Source organism: Mirounga leonina, unplaced genomic scaffold (assembly GCF_011800145.1).
Source record: "Mirounga leonina isolate KUSES-001 unplaced genomic scaffold, KU_Mleo_1.0 Mir_165, whole genome shotgun sequence".
In the NCBI taxonomy this organism is placed as follows: domain Eukaryota; kingdom Metazoa; phylum Chordata; class Mammalia; order Carnivora; family Phocidae; genus Mirounga; species Mirounga leonina.
In genome coordinates, this window is record NW_023270415.1 from 133,291 (window position 1) to 150,894 (window position 17,604).

A 17,604-nucleotide genomic window follows, 5' to 3' on the forward strand; every position below is an offset into this window, starting at 1 on the left:
GCACAAAAAGTTCTTATGTCTTAATGAAAGAAAGATGTTACTTTGGGGACACTTTAAACACAACGTAGTTTCAAGGAGTTAAACACATGCCTTTTCCCTTGTATTTATACACATAAGTTTAAAAACACTTACAGGGGCACCTGGGTGGCTCAGTTGGTTTACATCTTAGTGAAAAAATATATCTTCATGAAAGGAAGATGTTCCTTGGCAAGTGGTTTAAGCACAGTGATGGTACAAGGAGTTCAACAAATGGCTTTTAGTAGTCTTATTCACATAGGTTAAAAACACTTATATTCTAAGGAAAGCAAGATGTTGCTGTATGGTTAAAAACAGTGTAGTTTCAAGAGAATAAGGACAAAGCCATTTCCTTGTGTTAAAACTACAGGTGTGAAAATACTGCTTAACTTTATGAGACTCTGACGTTAATTGAAGATATTTTAAGTACATTATAGTTTCAAGGAATTAAATACAAGGCCAATTTCTAAGGCTTATACACATAAGTTTATGAACATATATGTGAAAAAGAAAGTTGTTACTTAAATGATGCTTTAAGCACAGAGTAGTTTCAAGGAGTTAAGCACATTTTTTCACTAATGTGTCTTCACAAAAGTCTCAAAAGAAAAAAAGACATTACTTGAAGGACACTTTGAGCAGAGTGTCATTTCAAGGAGGTAAACACATGGATTTTTCCTAGTTGTTCTACACGTTATATCACTTATATCACATTACAACACTCATATTTTAATGAAGGGAATAATGAAGGGACTTGACACATGGTTTTAAGCACGGTGCAGTTTCAACTAGATTCTAAGGCCAGATCTTCCAGGACTATGTTAAATAACACATAAAAGAATGAACCTGGACACTTTCTTATACCATACACAAAAATAAACTCCAAATGGATGGGAGCCCTAAATGTGAGACAGAAATTCATCAAAATCCTAGAGGAGAACACAGGCAAACAACTTCTTTGACCTAGGCCACAGCTATTTCTTGTTAGACAAATCCTCGAGGCAAGGGAAACAAAGGTAAAAATGAACTATTGGGACTTTATCAAGATAAAAAGCTTTTGCACAGCCAAGGAAACAGTCAATAAAACTAAAGGGCAACATATGCAATGGGTGAAGTATTTTCAAATGACTTATCCAAGGGCTAGTATCCAAAACCTATAAAGAACTTATCAAGCTCAACAACCAAAAACTAAAAACTCCAGTCAAGAAATAGGCAGAAAAAAGTCCAAGATGGCGGAGGAGTAGGAGACCTTAATTTCATCTGGTCCCAGGAATTCAGCTAGATAGCTATCAAATCATTCTGAATACCTGCAAACTCAACCAGAGATCTAAGAAAAGAATAGCTGCAACTCTACAAATAGAAGTGACCACTTTCTGCAAGGTAGGAGTTGAGAAATGAATCCAAGGCGATATATGGAAAGATACACCTTAGGAGGAGGGAACCTCCATCAGCCACCTACTGGCAAGTGATATAACAGTGGAGCACAAAGTAGGAACTTTTAGAAGTCTGCTCTGGTGAGGGACATCACTCAGGCTGCTAAGCAGGGGTGGAACCCTAGTTGGGACATTGTGGTCTCAGGACTTTTGGGTCACAGGAAGACTGGGGTGCCTGAGTGCGCCAGAGCTCCCAGGCATTGGAGCAGGGAAGCTGCTGCAAAGAGTGAGCCCAGGAGTAGGCTCTCAGCTCTGTATTACCATAAACCGTGAACTGCAGCACAGTTGGGTGACTGCTCTCTGAGCAAGGGCCCAACAAGCAGCAGGACAGGCAAGACCCCCCTTCCTCCCTGCCTGAGATAGAAATGCTTGGTCACAGGCCAGGTGAGCACAGAGTGTGGCCAGGGACCAAGGAAACAGGAGTGATTGACTGCTTTTCTCTGAGGGCTCACTGAGGAGTGGGGCCTCTAAGCTTTCCGCTCCAGGGTGGGAGATTAGGAGGACACCATTTTCAGTCTCATCCTCTAAAGTTCCGTGGAAAGGCTTCACGAACAAAAGTCACGTAGAGCAAACTGGAGCAGATTACTTAGCCTGGCCCCCTGGTGAGGGCAGCACAATTACGCCTGGGGCAAAGACACTTGAAAATCAACACAACAGACCCCTCCCCCAGAAGATCAGCAAGAACATCCAGCCAAGACCAAGTTTACCCATCAATGAGAACTACAAAACTCCAGTGCTAGGGGAATAAAGCACATAGAATTCATGGCTTTTCCCCCATTATTCTTTAGTTTTTCAATTTTAATTTTTTTAACTTTTTCTTTACTTTTCAACCAATTTCTTACTTTATCAACTCTTTTTTAAAAATCTTTTTTAATTTTCATTTTTATATTTATACTCTATCCCTTTATTGTATTTAATCTCATTTTTGTATATATGTAAGTTTTTCTTTCTTCACAATTTTGGGATGCAGTTTCTTGTAATAGACCAAAATACACCCAAAATCTAGTGTATGGCTCTGTTTTATTCACCTGTCTGATCATATTTAATTTTTTTGTTGTTTTCTTTTTTTTTCTTTGTCTTCTTCCTTTTTTTTGGTTGTTTTTTTCTCTAATTTAAATTCAATTAGCCAAGGTATAGTACATCATTAGTTTATGATATAATGTTCAATGATTCATTAGTTGCATATAACATCCAGTGCTCATCACGTCACGTGCCCTCCTTAATACCCATTACCTGGTTACCCCATTCCCCTGCCCCCCTCCCTTCTGCACCCTGTTTGTTTCTTGGAGTCCAAAGTCTCTCACGGTTTGTCTCCCTCTCTGATTTCTTCCCATTCAGTTTTCCCTCCCTTCCCCTATGGTCCTCTGCACTATTCCTTATATTCCACATATGAGTGAAACCATATAATAATTGTCTTTCTCTGATTGACTTATTCCACTTAGCATAATATCCTCCAGTTCCATCCATGTTGATGCAAATGGGAGGTATTCATCCTTTCTGATGGTTAATATTCCATTGTATATATAAACCACATCTTCTTTATTCATTCATCTGTTGAAGGACACCTCAGCTTATTCCACAGTTTGGCTATGGTGGACATTGCTGCTATGAACATTGGGGTGCATGTGTCCCTTCTTTTTACTACATCTGTATCTTTGGGGTAAATACTCCAAATGTAAATATCATTACAGTTACATTCTATGCTTTCAATGTATTTAATTTTATTTTTGTATATATAAGTTTTTCTTTCTTTACAATTTTGAGATGTAGTTTCTTCTAACAAAAAGACCAAAATACACTCAGGAGATAGTGTATTGCTCTATTCTGTTCACCTGTCTGTTTATATCCCTTCCTTTTTTGTTGTTGTTGGTTTTTTTCTCTCTTTTGTTATTTCTTGTCTTTTAATGTCCATTCTTACACTTACATTCTATCCTTTCATTGTATTTAACTTTATTTTTATACATATATGTTTTTCTTTCTTTACAATTTTCGACCTAGTTTTCTAAAAAAACAGACCAAAATACACACAGAATTCAGTGTATTACTCCATTCTGCTCACTTGTCTGATTATATTCTCTCTCTCTCTTTTTCTTTTCTGCAGCTTCAGGTTTTGTCTGATTTGTTTAGTGTAGATTTCCCTGTGGTCATAGTTGCCATTTTAGTATTTTGTTCTTTCCTTCATCTATTCTTCTCTGGATAGAATGACAAGTCAGAAAAACTCACCTCAAAAAAGAGAACAATAGGCAGTACTGACTGCCAGGGACCTAATCAGTATGGGCATAAGTAAGATGTCGGAACTAGAGTTCAGAATAACGATTATAAAGATACTAGCTGGGCTTGAAAAAAGCATAGAAGACACTAGAGAATCCCTCTCTGGAGAAATAAAATAACTAAAATCCAATGAGGTTGAAATAAAAAAGGCTAATAGTGAGATGCAATAAAAAAAAATGGAGGCTCTAACTGATAGGATAAATTAGGCAGAAGAGAAAATTAGTGATATAGAAGACCAAATGATGGAGAATAAAGAAGCTGAGAAAAAGAGAGATAAACAACTACTGGACCACAAGGGGAGAATTCGAGAGATAAGTGATACCATTAAGTGAAACAATATTAGAATAATTGGGATCCCAGAAGAAGAGGAAAAAGAGAGAGGAGCAGAAGGTGTATTGGAGCAAATTATAGCAGAGAACTTCCCTAATTTGGGGAAGGAAACGGGCATCAAAATCCAGGAGGCACAGAGAACCCCCCTCAATATCAATAAAAATAGGTCAACACCCCAACATATAACAGTAAACTTACAAATCTCAGAGACAAAGAGAAAACCCTGAAAGCAGCTCAGGACAAGAGGTCGGTAACCTATAAGGGTAGAAACATTAGATTGGCATCAGACCTATCCACAGACACAAGGCAAGCCAGAAAGGACAGGCATAATATATTCAGCATGCAAAATGAGGAAAATATGCAGTCAAGAATACTTTATCCAGCTAGGATGTCACTCAAAATAGAAAGAAAGGTAAAAAGCTTCCAGGACAAACAAACTTAAAGAATTTGTGATCACCAAACCAACCCTACAAGAAATATTAAAAGGGATCCTCTAAGGGATCCTAAAGTAACATAGACTAGAAAGGAATGGAGACAATATAAAGTAACTGTCACTTTACAGGTAATACAAGGCACTAAATTCATATCTTTTAATAGTTACTCTGAATGTAAATGGGCTAAATGCCCCAATCAAAAGACACAAGGTACCAGATTTCATAAAAAAACAAGATACATCGATATGCTGTCAGCAAGAGACTCATTTTAGACCCAAAGACACCTCCAGATTTAAAGAGAGGGGATGGAAAACCATTTATAAGCTAATGGACATCAAAAGAAAGCTGGGTTGTGATCCTTTATCAGACAAATTAGATTTTCAAACAGAGACTGTAATAAGAAATGAGGAAGGACACTATATCATAATAAAGGGTCTAACCAACAAGAAGATCTAAAAATTGTAAATATTTATGCCCCTAACAAGGGAGCAGCCAATTTTATAAGCCTATTAATAACAAAATAAAAAAGAAACACCTCAATAATAATACAATAATACTAGGAGATTTTAACACCCTACTCACTACAATGGACAGATCTTTTAAGCAGAAGATCAACAAGGAAACAAGGGCTTTGAATGATACACTGGACCAGATGGACTTCATAGATATATTCAGGACATTCTATTCTAAGGCAACAGAATACATATTCTTCTCAAGGGCACATGGAACATTCTCGAGAGTAGATCACATACTGGGTCACAAATCAGATCTCAACCAGTACCAAAAGATTAGGGTTATTCCCTACATATTTTCAGACCACAATGTTTTGAAACTGGAACTCAATCACAAGAGGAAATTTAGAAAGAACTCAAATATACAGAGGTTAAAGAGCATTCTACTAAAGAATGAATAGGTCAACCAGGAAATTAAAGAAATTAAAAAATTCATGAAAACACAACTGTTCAAAACCTTTGGGATGCAGCAAAGGTGGTCCTAGAGTGAAGTATATAGCTATACAAGCCTTTCTCAAGAAACAAGAAAGGTCTCAAATACACAACCAAACCTTACACCTAAAGGAGCTGGAGAAAGAACAGCAAATAAAGCCTAAATCCAGCAGGAAAAGAGAAATAATTAAGATTAGAGCAGAAGTCAATGAAATAGAAACCAAAAGAACAGTAGAACAGATCAACGAAACTAGGAGCTGGTTCTTTGAAAGAATTAATAAGATTGATAAACCCCTGGCCAGACTTATCAAAAAGAAAAGAGAAAGAACCCACATACATAAAATCATGAATGAAAGAGGAGAGCTCTCAACTAACACCAAAGAAATACAAACAATTATAAGAACATATTATGAGCAACTCTATGCCAGCAAATTAGATAACCTGGAAGAAATGGATGCATTCCTAGAGATGTATCAACTACCAAAACTGAACCAGGAAGAAATAGAAAACCTGAACAGACCTATAACCACTAAGGAAATTGAAGCAGTCATCAAAAATCTCCCAACACACAAAAGCCCAGGGCCAGATGGCTTCCCAGGGGAATTCTACCAAACATTTCAAGAAGAATTAATAGCTATTCTTCTGAAGCTGTTTCAAAAAATAGAAATGGAAGGAAAACTTCCAAACTCTTTCTATGAGGCCAGTATTACCTTGATCCCCAAACCAGACAAAGATGAGAATTACCACCAAAAAGGAGAATTACAGACCAATATCCCTGATGAACATGGATGCAAAAATTCTCACCAAGATACTAGCTAATAGGATCCAACAGGACATTAAAAGGATTATTCATCATGACCAAGTGGGATTTATTTCTGGGTTGCAAGGGTGGTTCAACATCCTCACTACATCAATAAAAGAAAGGGCAAGAACCATAACGATCCTCTCAATGGATGCAGAAAAAAGCATTTGACAAATATAGCATTCTTTCTTGATTAAAACTCTTCAGAATGTAGGGATAGAGGGAACATACCTCAATATCATAAAAGCCATTAGGAAAAGCCCACAGTGAATACCATTCTCAATGGGGTAAAACTGAGAGCATTTCCTTTAAGATCAGAAACACGGCAGGGATGTCCACTCTCACCAGTGTTGTCCAACATAGTACTAGAAGTCCTAGCCTCTGCAATCAGACAACAAAAAGAAATAAAAGGCATCTGAATCAGCAAAGAAGAAGTTAAACTCTCACTCTTTGCAGATGACATGATACTTTATGTGGAAAACCCAAAAAGTCCACCCCAAAACTGCTACAGTTATTATAGGAATTCAGCAACATGGCAGGATATAAAATCAGTGCACAGAAATCAGTTGCATTTCTATACACTAATGATGAGACAGAAGAAAGAGAAATTAAGGAATTGATCCCATTTAGAATCACCCCCAAAACCATAAGATACCTAGGAATAAATCTAACCAAAGAAGCAAAGAATGTGTACTCAGAAAACTATAGAACACTCATGAAAGTAATTGAGGAGGACACAAAGAAATGGAAAAACATTCCATGCTCATGGATTGGAAGAACAAATAATGTTAAAATGTCTATGCTATTTAGAGCAATCTATACATTCAATGCAATCCCTTTCATAATACCATCAACTTTTTTCACAGAGCTGGAACAAATAATCCCAAAATTTGTATGGAACCACAAAAGACCCCAAATAGCCAAAGCAATGTTGAAAAAGAAAACCAAAGCTGGTGGCATCACAATTCTGGACTTCAAGCTCTATTACAAAACTATGATCATCAAGACAGCATAGTACTGGCACAAAAACAGACACATAGATCAGTGGAACAGAATAGAGAACCCAGAAATCAACTCTCAACTCTACAGTCAACTAATCTTTGACAAAGCAGGAAAGAATATCCAATGGAAAAAAGACAGTCTCTTCAATAAATGGTGCTGGGAAAATTGGACAGCCACATGCAGAAGAATGAAACTCGACCATTCTCTAACACCATTCACAAAGATAACCTCAAAGTGGATGAAAGACCTCAATGTGAGACAGGAATCCATCAAAATCGTAGAGGAGAACATAGGCAGTAACCTCTTTGACATCGCCCACAGCAACTTCTTTCAAGATACATCTCCAAAAGCTAGTGAAACAAAAGCAAAAATGAACTTTTGGGACTTCATCAAGATAAAAAGCTTCTGCACAGCAAAGGAAACAGTCAACAAAACAAAGAGGCAACCCACAGAATGGGAGAAGATATTTGCAAATGACACTACAGATAAAGGGCTGGTATCCAAAATCTATAAAGAACTTCTCAAACTCAACACCCAAAAAACAAATAAACAAGTCAAAAAGTGGGCAGAAGATATGAGAAGACACTTCTCTGAAGAAGACATACAAATGGCTAACAGACACATGAAAAAATATTCATCATCATTAGCCATCAGGGAAATCCAAATCAAAACCACACTGAGATACCACTTTACACCAGTTAGAATGGCAAAAATGGACAGGGAGAGAAACAACAAATGTTGGAGAGGTTGTGGAGAAAGGAGAACCCTCTTACACTATTGGTGGGAATGCAAGTTGGTACAGCCACTTTGGAAAACAGTGTGGAGGTTCCTCAAAAATGTAAAAATAGAGCTACCCTATGACCCAGCAACTGCACTCCTGGGTATTTACCCCAAAGACACAGATGTAGTGAAAAGAAGGGCCATATGCACCCCAATGTTCATAGTAGCAATGTCCGCAATAGCCAAACTGTGGCAAGAGCCGAGATGCCCTTCAACAGATGAACGGATAAAGAAAATGTGGTCCATATGTACAATGGAATATTACTCAGCCATCAGAAAAGATGAATACCCAACTTTTACATCAACATGGATGGGACTGGAGGAGATTATGCTAAGTGAAATAAGTCAAGCAGAGAAAGTCAATTATCATATGTTTCACTTATTTGTGGAGCATAAGGAATAACACGGAGGACATTAAGAGAAGGAAGGGAAAAATGAGGGGGGTGGGAATTGGAGGGAGAGATGAACCATGACAGACTATGGACCTGAGAAACAAACAGGGTTTTAGAGGGGAAGGGCGGGGGGATGGGGTAGCCCAGTGATGGGTTTTAAGGAGGGCACGTACTGCATGGAGCACTGGGTGTTATATGAAAACAAGGGATCGTGGATCACTACATCAAAAACTAATGATGTACTGTATGGTGACTAACATAACATAATAAAAAAAAACTAATGATTTACTATATGCTGGTTAATTGAATTTAAGTAAAAATATATATTTTTAAAGATTTTATTTATTTATTTTGACAGAGAGAGAGGGACAGTGAGAGAGGGAACACAAGCAGGGGGAGTGGGAGAGGGAGAAGCAGGCTTCCTGATGAGCAGAGAGCCCGATGCGGGGCTTGATCCCTGGAATCCTGACCTGAGCTGAAGGCAGATGCTCAATGACTGAGCCACCCAGGCGCCCCAGTAAAAATATTTTTTTAAAAAGGATAGAAGATGTTAGATGAAAAAAAAAAAATAAGGTTTTTTCTTCTATATGTGTATCTTCATGCAGACACAAGCAAATACAAATAGTAAGTCTTTCCCTGATTTCATACCCTTAGAAAAGAAACATGCTATGAACTCTATTCCACCCTTTGCTTTTTAAAATATATCCTAGGGATCATTGTGAAGGTGTACCATGGGTTATTTGATAGTCTCCTTTATGTAAATGAGTACTTTGGTTATTTCTAGTCTTTTACTGTTGCAAGTAATACTGCAATAAATATCCTTATATACATATCATTTCATATGTGTGCATGTATATCTGTAGAAATAATTCCTAGAAGGAGATTACTAGTTTAAAGCATAAATGCACTTGTAATTTTGAAAAATATTGCCAAATTCCCCTTGATAGGAGTGTTACGATTTTGTACTTCCATTAGCAGTTTATGAGAATGCCTTTACCCTAATGTGTTTTATCAAATATTTAGATTTTAACCAATATTTTCAGTGTGCAGTTTTAATTTGTATTTCTCACGAGGTGCCACATTTTTCATATATATAAAGGGTATTTGTGTCCCTTTTTCTTTGAACGCTTCATGTCTTTGCCCATGTTCTATTGGGTTGTTGGTCATTCTTTTCCTGATTTCAAGAGTAATTTATACTTTAGGGGAGTATTTTTTACATGAGAGGAGTGTCAAGTATTCTTCCTACTGTGTCATTTGTCTTTTACTTTATTTGTTGTAGTTTTTGCCATGCATAAATTAAGGCTTTTACACAGTTGAATTTATCAATCTTTTATATCATGAGGAGTATATCAATCTTTTGTATCATGAGGAGTATATCAATCTTCTCTATCATGAATAGTGAATTTTGAGTCATAGTTAGAAACACCCCCCCAAGATTGTAAATGAATTTTGATTATTATTTATTCTGATACCTTTACAGTTTCATTTTTTCACATTCAAATCTTGGCTTCAGTTGCAGTCCACTGCATTCTTAACTACTAGGCTAGAAAAGGATATAGACTAGTAGATTTCAAACATTTCTCCCTTATATTTTTCTTTATATGAAGTCTCAACCTATTTTTAAAACAGAGGGAAGAAGAGCTGCCCTGGTGGTATCGTAGAGATCTGTTGTGATTGTTGCCCCCATCACAGACTCCACTGGCCCTTTTATGGAATGCTTAGGATCCTTGTAAGCAGAGTGAAAACCACACACAAAAAACCCCAGATATCTGCAAAACAAGAACTAGGCCAAAAAGTTTGATGAGAAAAGAGTTAAAAGAAAAGTTTTTGCACTTGTTTTTATGTTTTGGCATCAAATATTTGTTGACAAGACAAATATTCAAAAATGCATTCCAGCACAGGCTTATCTTTCTTATGGATAATTGACTTTTGCTAAGCCTCTCTGTTCAACTGAAAATTCCTCATAATTATACTATTTTATGAATGGTAGAATGGAGAAAACATGGACCTTGGTGTCACACATGAGTTCTAATCCTAAACACTTTGTAGCTGTGAGACCTCAACAAATTATTAGAAATAATTATTTAATAATTATTAGTTTATTCATTCATTCAAGCAAATATTTGAGTGCTTTGTATATGGAAGACATTGTGCTAAGTGCTGGGGATATAAAGGTCAAGAAGACAGAAATGGTACTACCTTTTGGTGGAGGTGGAACCAGATGATAATTATAATTTTTAGATTATGATTATTATAACACCTTCAAAGAAGCATAGGGTCCATAAAAATGAACAGGGAGGCTCAGCTTTGAGAGTTCAGAGAAACTAAGATCGAGTTCTGGGTTTTTTGTTTGTTTCTTTTTGTTTTTGTTTTTGTTTGTTTTCTGTTTTTAGTTTTTAAAAATCTCAACTTAAAATTTTTTTTTTAAAGATTTCACTTATTGACAGAGAGAGATAGCGATAGCAGGAACACAAGCGGGGGGAGTGGGAGAGGGAGAAGCAGGCTTCCCGCCGAGCAGGGAGCATGATGCGGGGCTTGATCCCAGGACCCTGGGATCATGACCTGAGCTGAAGGCAGATGCTCAACTACTGAGCCACCCAGCCGCCCCCAACTTAAAATTTTAAAAATTATTTTCAAATGTTTGAAAAGTAGAAGTAGTAATATATTAAATCTCTATGTACCTATCTCCCAGGGTCAACAATTTTCAATAGCTGTGTATGAAGTGACATGGCAGAAGAAGGCCAGAGCCTTTCAGGCAAATGGAGTAGCAGATTCATAGACCCGGAGGCCCCAGGGTACCTTTGGCAACTGAAAGGAAGACTAATATGGACAGCGTAGACATCACTGGAATGTGTATATGGAGAATGGATTCTATGTATATGGTAGATGGGGGCAGGACTGTATTAGTGGATACTGGTTAGAAGCTACTGAGTAGTTTGGGCAAAAGAAATTAGTGGCCTGGAATATGGTAGTGGCAGTGGAGAATGAGTGGATAGGTGAGAAATTTATAAATGGGAGGTGGGACAGGCCGGATTTTGATAAGAGAGACAAAAATGTTCACGAAAATCCCAGGTTTCAGCATGAGCTACTGGGTGGATGTCAGTGCCACTACTGAGATGGAGAATTATCATTTTTGGGGAGGAGAAAAATTTAGGTTGAAGAGTTTCTCAGACATTCAGGTGGCAATGACACGCAGGTAGTGTTAAGGGGCTATAGCTGAGCAACATGGAGAGGTCTGATTGTAGATATAAAAAAATTTTTTTTTTTTTCTATGTCTTTTACATTTGTTCTCCCCATCAAATAACTTTTGGGAACTTGTCAGAAATACAAGTTCTCTAGCACCACCTTAGACCTACAGAATCCGAAATTAGTCATCCCTGTTATTGCAAATCCCCTTGGTGATTTTAATTGTCCTAAATTTGAGAATTTCTGCTCTGGATACCTAACCTACCCCCACTTCAATAGATGGGGAAAGAACACTCCTTTCTTTTGGTTTGAGCAGCTAGAACCATTCCTTAAGTATTGCTTATCGAATTTGTAGCCTACTTCAAAGTTTTTTTGTTTGTTTTTTAAGTAGGCTTCACACTGGGAGCCTTGGGCTTGAACTCACCACCCTGAGATCAAGACCTGAGCTGAGATCAACAGTTGGAGGCTTAACTGACAGCCATTGTCATGAGCATGCTATGAAGGCACACACACGAGCTGTGTCTTTTCACAATGTCAAGCTTTATTCAATCATAAAGCAAAGTTAAATCACAATTATAAAGCAGGTTCAGGATTCCAAACTCAATGATATTTCACCATGTGATTGATTATACTTGGCTTCTTACACAGCACACAGAGCAGGGCATAAGACAAACCACACAACAAAAAAATAATGGAAAGGTGTAGGAAGTTAACGAACCAAACGCTGTTAGTCTGTGGGCACTGCAGTTGAGATAGGGCCTCTGTCTAGTCTGGTCAGCTCTCAGCACTTACTGCTTATTATGTTCAAGCAGTGAAGGATCTCGGTTCTGTGTGGAGATCAATCCCGCTGAGCCTTGGGCGGCAGTTGCCTTTTTGAAGTGGTCAGACGCCTGGGTGGCTCAGTCGGTTAAGCGTCTGCCTTCGGCTCAGGTCATGATTCCAGTGTCCTGGGATCGAGTCCTACATCGGGCTCCCTGGAGCCCGCTTCTCCCTCTCCCTGCCGCTCTCCCCGCTTGTGTTCTCTATCTCTCTGTGTGTCAAATAAATAAAATCTTAAAAAAAAAAAAAAATGAAGTGGTCAGACATAGAGGGGTCAGGTCTGAAAAATCTGACAGTTTGCTGCCAAAATCCTCCCCTTTTCAAAGGGATTTAATAGGTCTTGGGCCCCCAGAGACTTCCTTTGGTTCTGCTCATTATTAGTTCTGGGTGTCAGCTGACCACTGGTCCTAGTGATAACTCTAGACCCACCCAGGGGCCCCTCGAGTTTTTATTTAAGGTCAGTTGTTGCTTGACAAAACAGACCACCTAAGAACTTTATTTGAAAAACACTTGGAGTCTGACCCCCCCCAAGAACCCGCCCAGCAGCTCCCCAACCAGGAACTCCATGGGCAGCAATGCAGCCCTCCCAGAGCTCACTCCACAGAATCCCAAGCCTCAGCGATAAGTGCCATGAGCAGCGTACTCACAGAGGTGGTGAACACGGACGACTCCGGTCACAACCCAGCCATATTAACTCTGTGCAGTCGAGTGGTTGAGAAGCCCCGCCCCACATCCGAGGTCCTCCAATCGCAACGCACGCGTGGCGCAAAGAGCCGAGAGGGCAGGGCGCCCGGAGAAGCCCCGCCCCCTGCCCGAGCGCCCGCCAATTGCAGCGCGCGATATGACGCGCCCTGAGCGTTCGGAGGCGCGCAGCCTTCCGGCGCCTTGAGCAAGAAGCGCGCCTTTGGGGAGCCTGAGCGCGTGGGCGGAGGCGGTGTACCTGGAGATGTCCCGCAGCAGTAGCTCTAGTGGCCGGAAGGTAAGTAAGTTCTGGGTTGGGAACCCGCGTCAGGCCAAGCGGGTCTGCGCTGTCTCTGCTGGTCGCCCTGGAGCGCCCTCCTCCTTCCCCCTCCGCGCGCCAGTGTGTCCCCACTCCTCTCTATTCCCCATGGGCCGGGCAAACGGGGCTCAAGGAGCGCGTGGCTGGCCTCAGGCTGGTAGGGGTGAGAGGTGGGCGCTGTGTAGACGGTGATCTTAGGCTAGGCTGCGGCAGCTTCCGTGGGTGAGCATGGCTAGAACCCGCGTCGCTGTTTGCCTCTTCTGAGGTCGGTCTCTTGCACAGGTGTGCGTATTGAGGCCTCCGCGGGCCGTCGGGGTCGCGCCTTCCCGGTGGGATGGGAGGGCCGGGAGAAAAACCACTGGAGGTGCGGAGGGTAGAGCCACTTCTCTGGGAAAGGCGAGAGGTCGCAGCCGGAGAGGTGATGGAAGTGAGCAACAGGAGTTGAATCTGGAACTAGCATGTGAGATATATTTACGCTCTTTAGTGTTTGGCATTGTCTCTTTTTGACTGTCCGGTACACACGAAGACAGCGGTAGATATTGGAATGGATGTACCATTTTTTCCCCAGAGATCTCTGTTGCCACACTTTTCCTTTCTATTCTAAACTGTTTCTGAATCTTCTATTCCTGCGTCAGTGGGAGAGGAGTCTAAAGCTAACCGCTGCCAAACTGTGTATACCAACTTATACTACAGTGTCTGGACACGGAGTACGTGTAAAGGAAGTCTTGCATTAATGATATTTAGATGATTGTACCTGTATTTGTGAGTACATCTTTTTCTTCCGTGAGTTGTGTTTGTCTTGGCACTCACGTGTCCATTACCTTTTTAAGCTGTTTCTAAGTTCCTTGCTTACAGATATGCTTGTCTCATCATATTAAAACAAAATTTTAAAAAGCAAACACAGTGCTTTCTTTTTTTCCCCCGAGAGAGCGCTCCATCAGGGGGGAGGAGCAGAGGGAAAGGTAGAGAATCTTAAGGGGGGCTCCATGCTCAGCGCAGAGCCCACGGCGGGGAGCGGGGGGGGGGGGGGGAAGGGGAGCGGGGAGGGGAGCTTGATCTCATGACCTGAGTGAAATCAAGAGTTGGGCTTAACTGACTAAGCCACCCAGATGTCTCTGAGTGCCTCCTTTTTGACTCCTTTTCCTTTTACAAAAAACAAAACAAAACAAAAATAAAAAAACCTTCTTGAAAAAATAGCCCACATATACAGGTTTAACTTGCTTATTATGTTTCTTTGCTTCTGGAATATCATCAGTTGTCAGACACTGTGAATTTTGTAACTGATGATAGGGAGTAAAAGAAACCTATGTCAAACATACCTATTGATTGTAAGACACATTCTGATTCCAGAAATATTCAAATGTGAAAAAAAATCAAGGAATTACATGAAATTGTTAACTCATGGTCACTGTAGCATTTGACACATCACTTACTTTTATTTAATTTTTTTTTTCTGAGGAGGGGCCCAAGTGTGCCTGACTTGCTATCCTGATTCTCTTCCTGTCTTGCATCTGCTCATTTACTTCTCTTTAAAGATTTATTTTTATATAGAGAGGAGAGTGTGAGTGCATGAGGTGGGGGAAGGGGCAGGAGGAGAGGGAGGAATCTCAAGCAGACTCCCCACTGAGTGCAGAGCTGGACTCTGGGCTCAGTCTCACAACCCTGAGATAATGATCTGAGCCAAAATCAAAGAGTTGGATGCTTAACTGACTGAGCCGCCACCCAGGCACCCCTTATTTACTTCTCTTTACTCTTTTGCTGCCATGTTCTAATTTTTGACCTGGTGCTTTTTTTTTTTTTTTTACAAATTTGTTCTCTGCAATCTCATAGATTGATGTTAGCTGTCACTCTATATAGCTGACTTTTCCTTGGGCTCAGTTTAAACTCAGTGTATCATGAAGTCATTAATTTCGTATCCTTAGTCCACGAAGCCCTAATAGTTTCTTTTGCGTTGTGTTGGTCTCATCCTATTCAATGTGATGCTTGGCTAGGAATGCCTGAGGCACTTGCCTGGGCCCCCACATTACTTGTAGCAAGCCATTTCTCCCAACCAGAGCCACTGTTGTGGCTGAGCAGACCTTGTGGTTATTATGATTGCAGGATGCACTTCAGCAAAATCCATCAGGGAACTTTGAGGAATGAGATTTATTACTCACAGGTCCTGGAGGGTATATTGCACACCCAAGGGCCACACTGCGAGGTTGAGGGAGGCTGGGGGAGAAGGAGAGCAAGAGAACTTGGGGTCTGATTTTATTAGGGTCTGAGGGTGGGATATCTAGGGTTTTGGAGGTTAATTATTTATTGGCTAATTTATTTATTTATTTTTTAAAAGATTTTATTTATTTATTAGAGAGAGAGCACAAGAGGGGGGAGCGGGAGAGGGAGAAGCAGACTCCCTGCCGAGCAGGGAGCCTGATGCGGGACTCCATCCCAGGACTCCAGGATCATGACTTGAGCCGAAGGCAGTTGCTTAACCAACTGAGCCACCCAGGCGCCCCTTTATTGGCTAATTTAAAGCCTAAGAGTGGGAATTAGGGCACCAGAAGGAAGAAGCAGGGTCACTCAAATGGTCAGTTATGTAGGTTTAACTGTAGGTTATCGAGGGTGTTTTGAAAGGTGTTTTGAAAGCGGGACCTTCATGAGGAGGGAGGGACGGCTTAATTCCTTATCATGCCGATCTGCTAGTAATTGTCATGTAACTGGTGCTATGTTTATTCAAGATGATGTCTTCTGAAATGGATGCCTTGGCAACGAAAAATTTAGTGTCAGGCATTCATATTACATCCTAACTTAGAACTCTTAGTTTTTGACTTGAGGCTCTCAGGAACTTATCAGTTTTTCTTTTCAATAATTGTATTAGTGATCTATTGCTGTTTAACGAATTATCTCAAAACTGAAGCAGCTTAAAACAAATGCTTATTTTTTCATATAGTTTCTGAAGGTCAGAAATCTGGGAATGGGTCAACTGGCTGGTTCCAGCTCAGGGTCTCCTACAAGTGGCAGTCAAAGGGTCACTGAGGTTGTAGGATCCACTTCTAAATTCACCCATCTGTTTGTTGGCAAGGGTCAGTTCCTTGCCACTTCCATAGGGCAGTTCTCACAACATGGCAACTGGCTTTCTGAAGAGAAAGAGAGAGGGATGGGCTAAGAAAGAGGCCCTGGTGTCTTTTATAACAGTGTCAGAAGTGACATATCATCTCTTCCATCCTGTTCTCTTCATCACAGATCAACCTGGTACAGTGTGAGAGGGGACTAGAGAGGATGTGAATGCTAAAAGGTAGGAATGATAGGGAGCCATCTTGGAGGCTAGCTACCAATAGTTTTTCCCCAGGGTTTTTTTTTTTTTCCCCTAGAAAAGCTTTCTTTATTGTTACATGATAAACCAGTCTGGGAAAATTACATAAGGTGTTATAAATGGTTACAAGGTGAATTGTACATTTCCCTTACTTTAATACATATGCTTTCACTCTTCTCAACTTTCTTGGTTAAATTATAATACGGTAAGAACAGATAACAAGGCACAATTTTCAATCACATACTTCCTATTTAAAATTATTTCTAGTTATTATAAAGATGTTATAATAAAATGTATCTCTAAAATACAAGAGGTTTGAAACAAAGGGGTAAAGACTCTTTTAGAATCATGAAGAGTTCACTGTCTTGTCAAAGAATACCATCTGAACTCCACAGGGAACATGCTTCAAATTCCACGAGGAGAAACACGTATCTGTTTTATCCATGTCTGGGTCACCAGTAGTTAGCACTATGCATTTTTCTCATTGCTGTCAGGTTCAGTATCCTTATGTCAAAATATTTAGTCCTTATGAAAATTTTTTTCTTAGCAAATTCTGACTATTATTCTTATTTTATAGTAGGAGTCTAGGGGCCAAGTAATTTTAGTGTTTGCTGGACCAAAACTAGTTTGCTCCACATATACTTTGGGAGCTTGGCCAGATTCCCACAGTACAGATCCTCAGGTTTTTTTCCCCCCCTTTTCTGTCACCCTAGGTCAGGTCCAAAGTACTCCCTGCTTGGAGTGGTTTTGTGGTACCAGCCATGAAGCATGTTCCTGTTCCATCTTCTGAGATGACTTTCCTTTAGAGACACCACTTTAGTTATATTGTTATTCCTCTGCTTAAGCATCATTTTACTTCTTATTGACTACATAATCATTTATTTTGGACTTAATACGTGATATG

The 17,604-nt window shown here is 40.0% G+C and overlaps 1 protein-coding gene across 1 annotated transcript in view; it reads left to right on the forward strand.

Moving 5' to 3' along the window:
- Positions 1–13,287: 13,287 nt before the first annotated feature.
- Positions 13,288–17,604, forward strand: part of SPIDR (scaffold protein involved in DNA repair) — a 549,318-nt gene continuing 545,001 nt past the window's right edge. Inside the window, exon 1 of the mRNA XM_035011122.1 lies at positions 13,288–13,384. Coding sequence (XP_034867013.1) covers positions 13,352–13,384 — 33 coding nt within the window. The 5' untranslated portion in view covers positions 13,288–13,351. The remainder of the gene's footprint in view (positions 13,385–17,604) is intronic.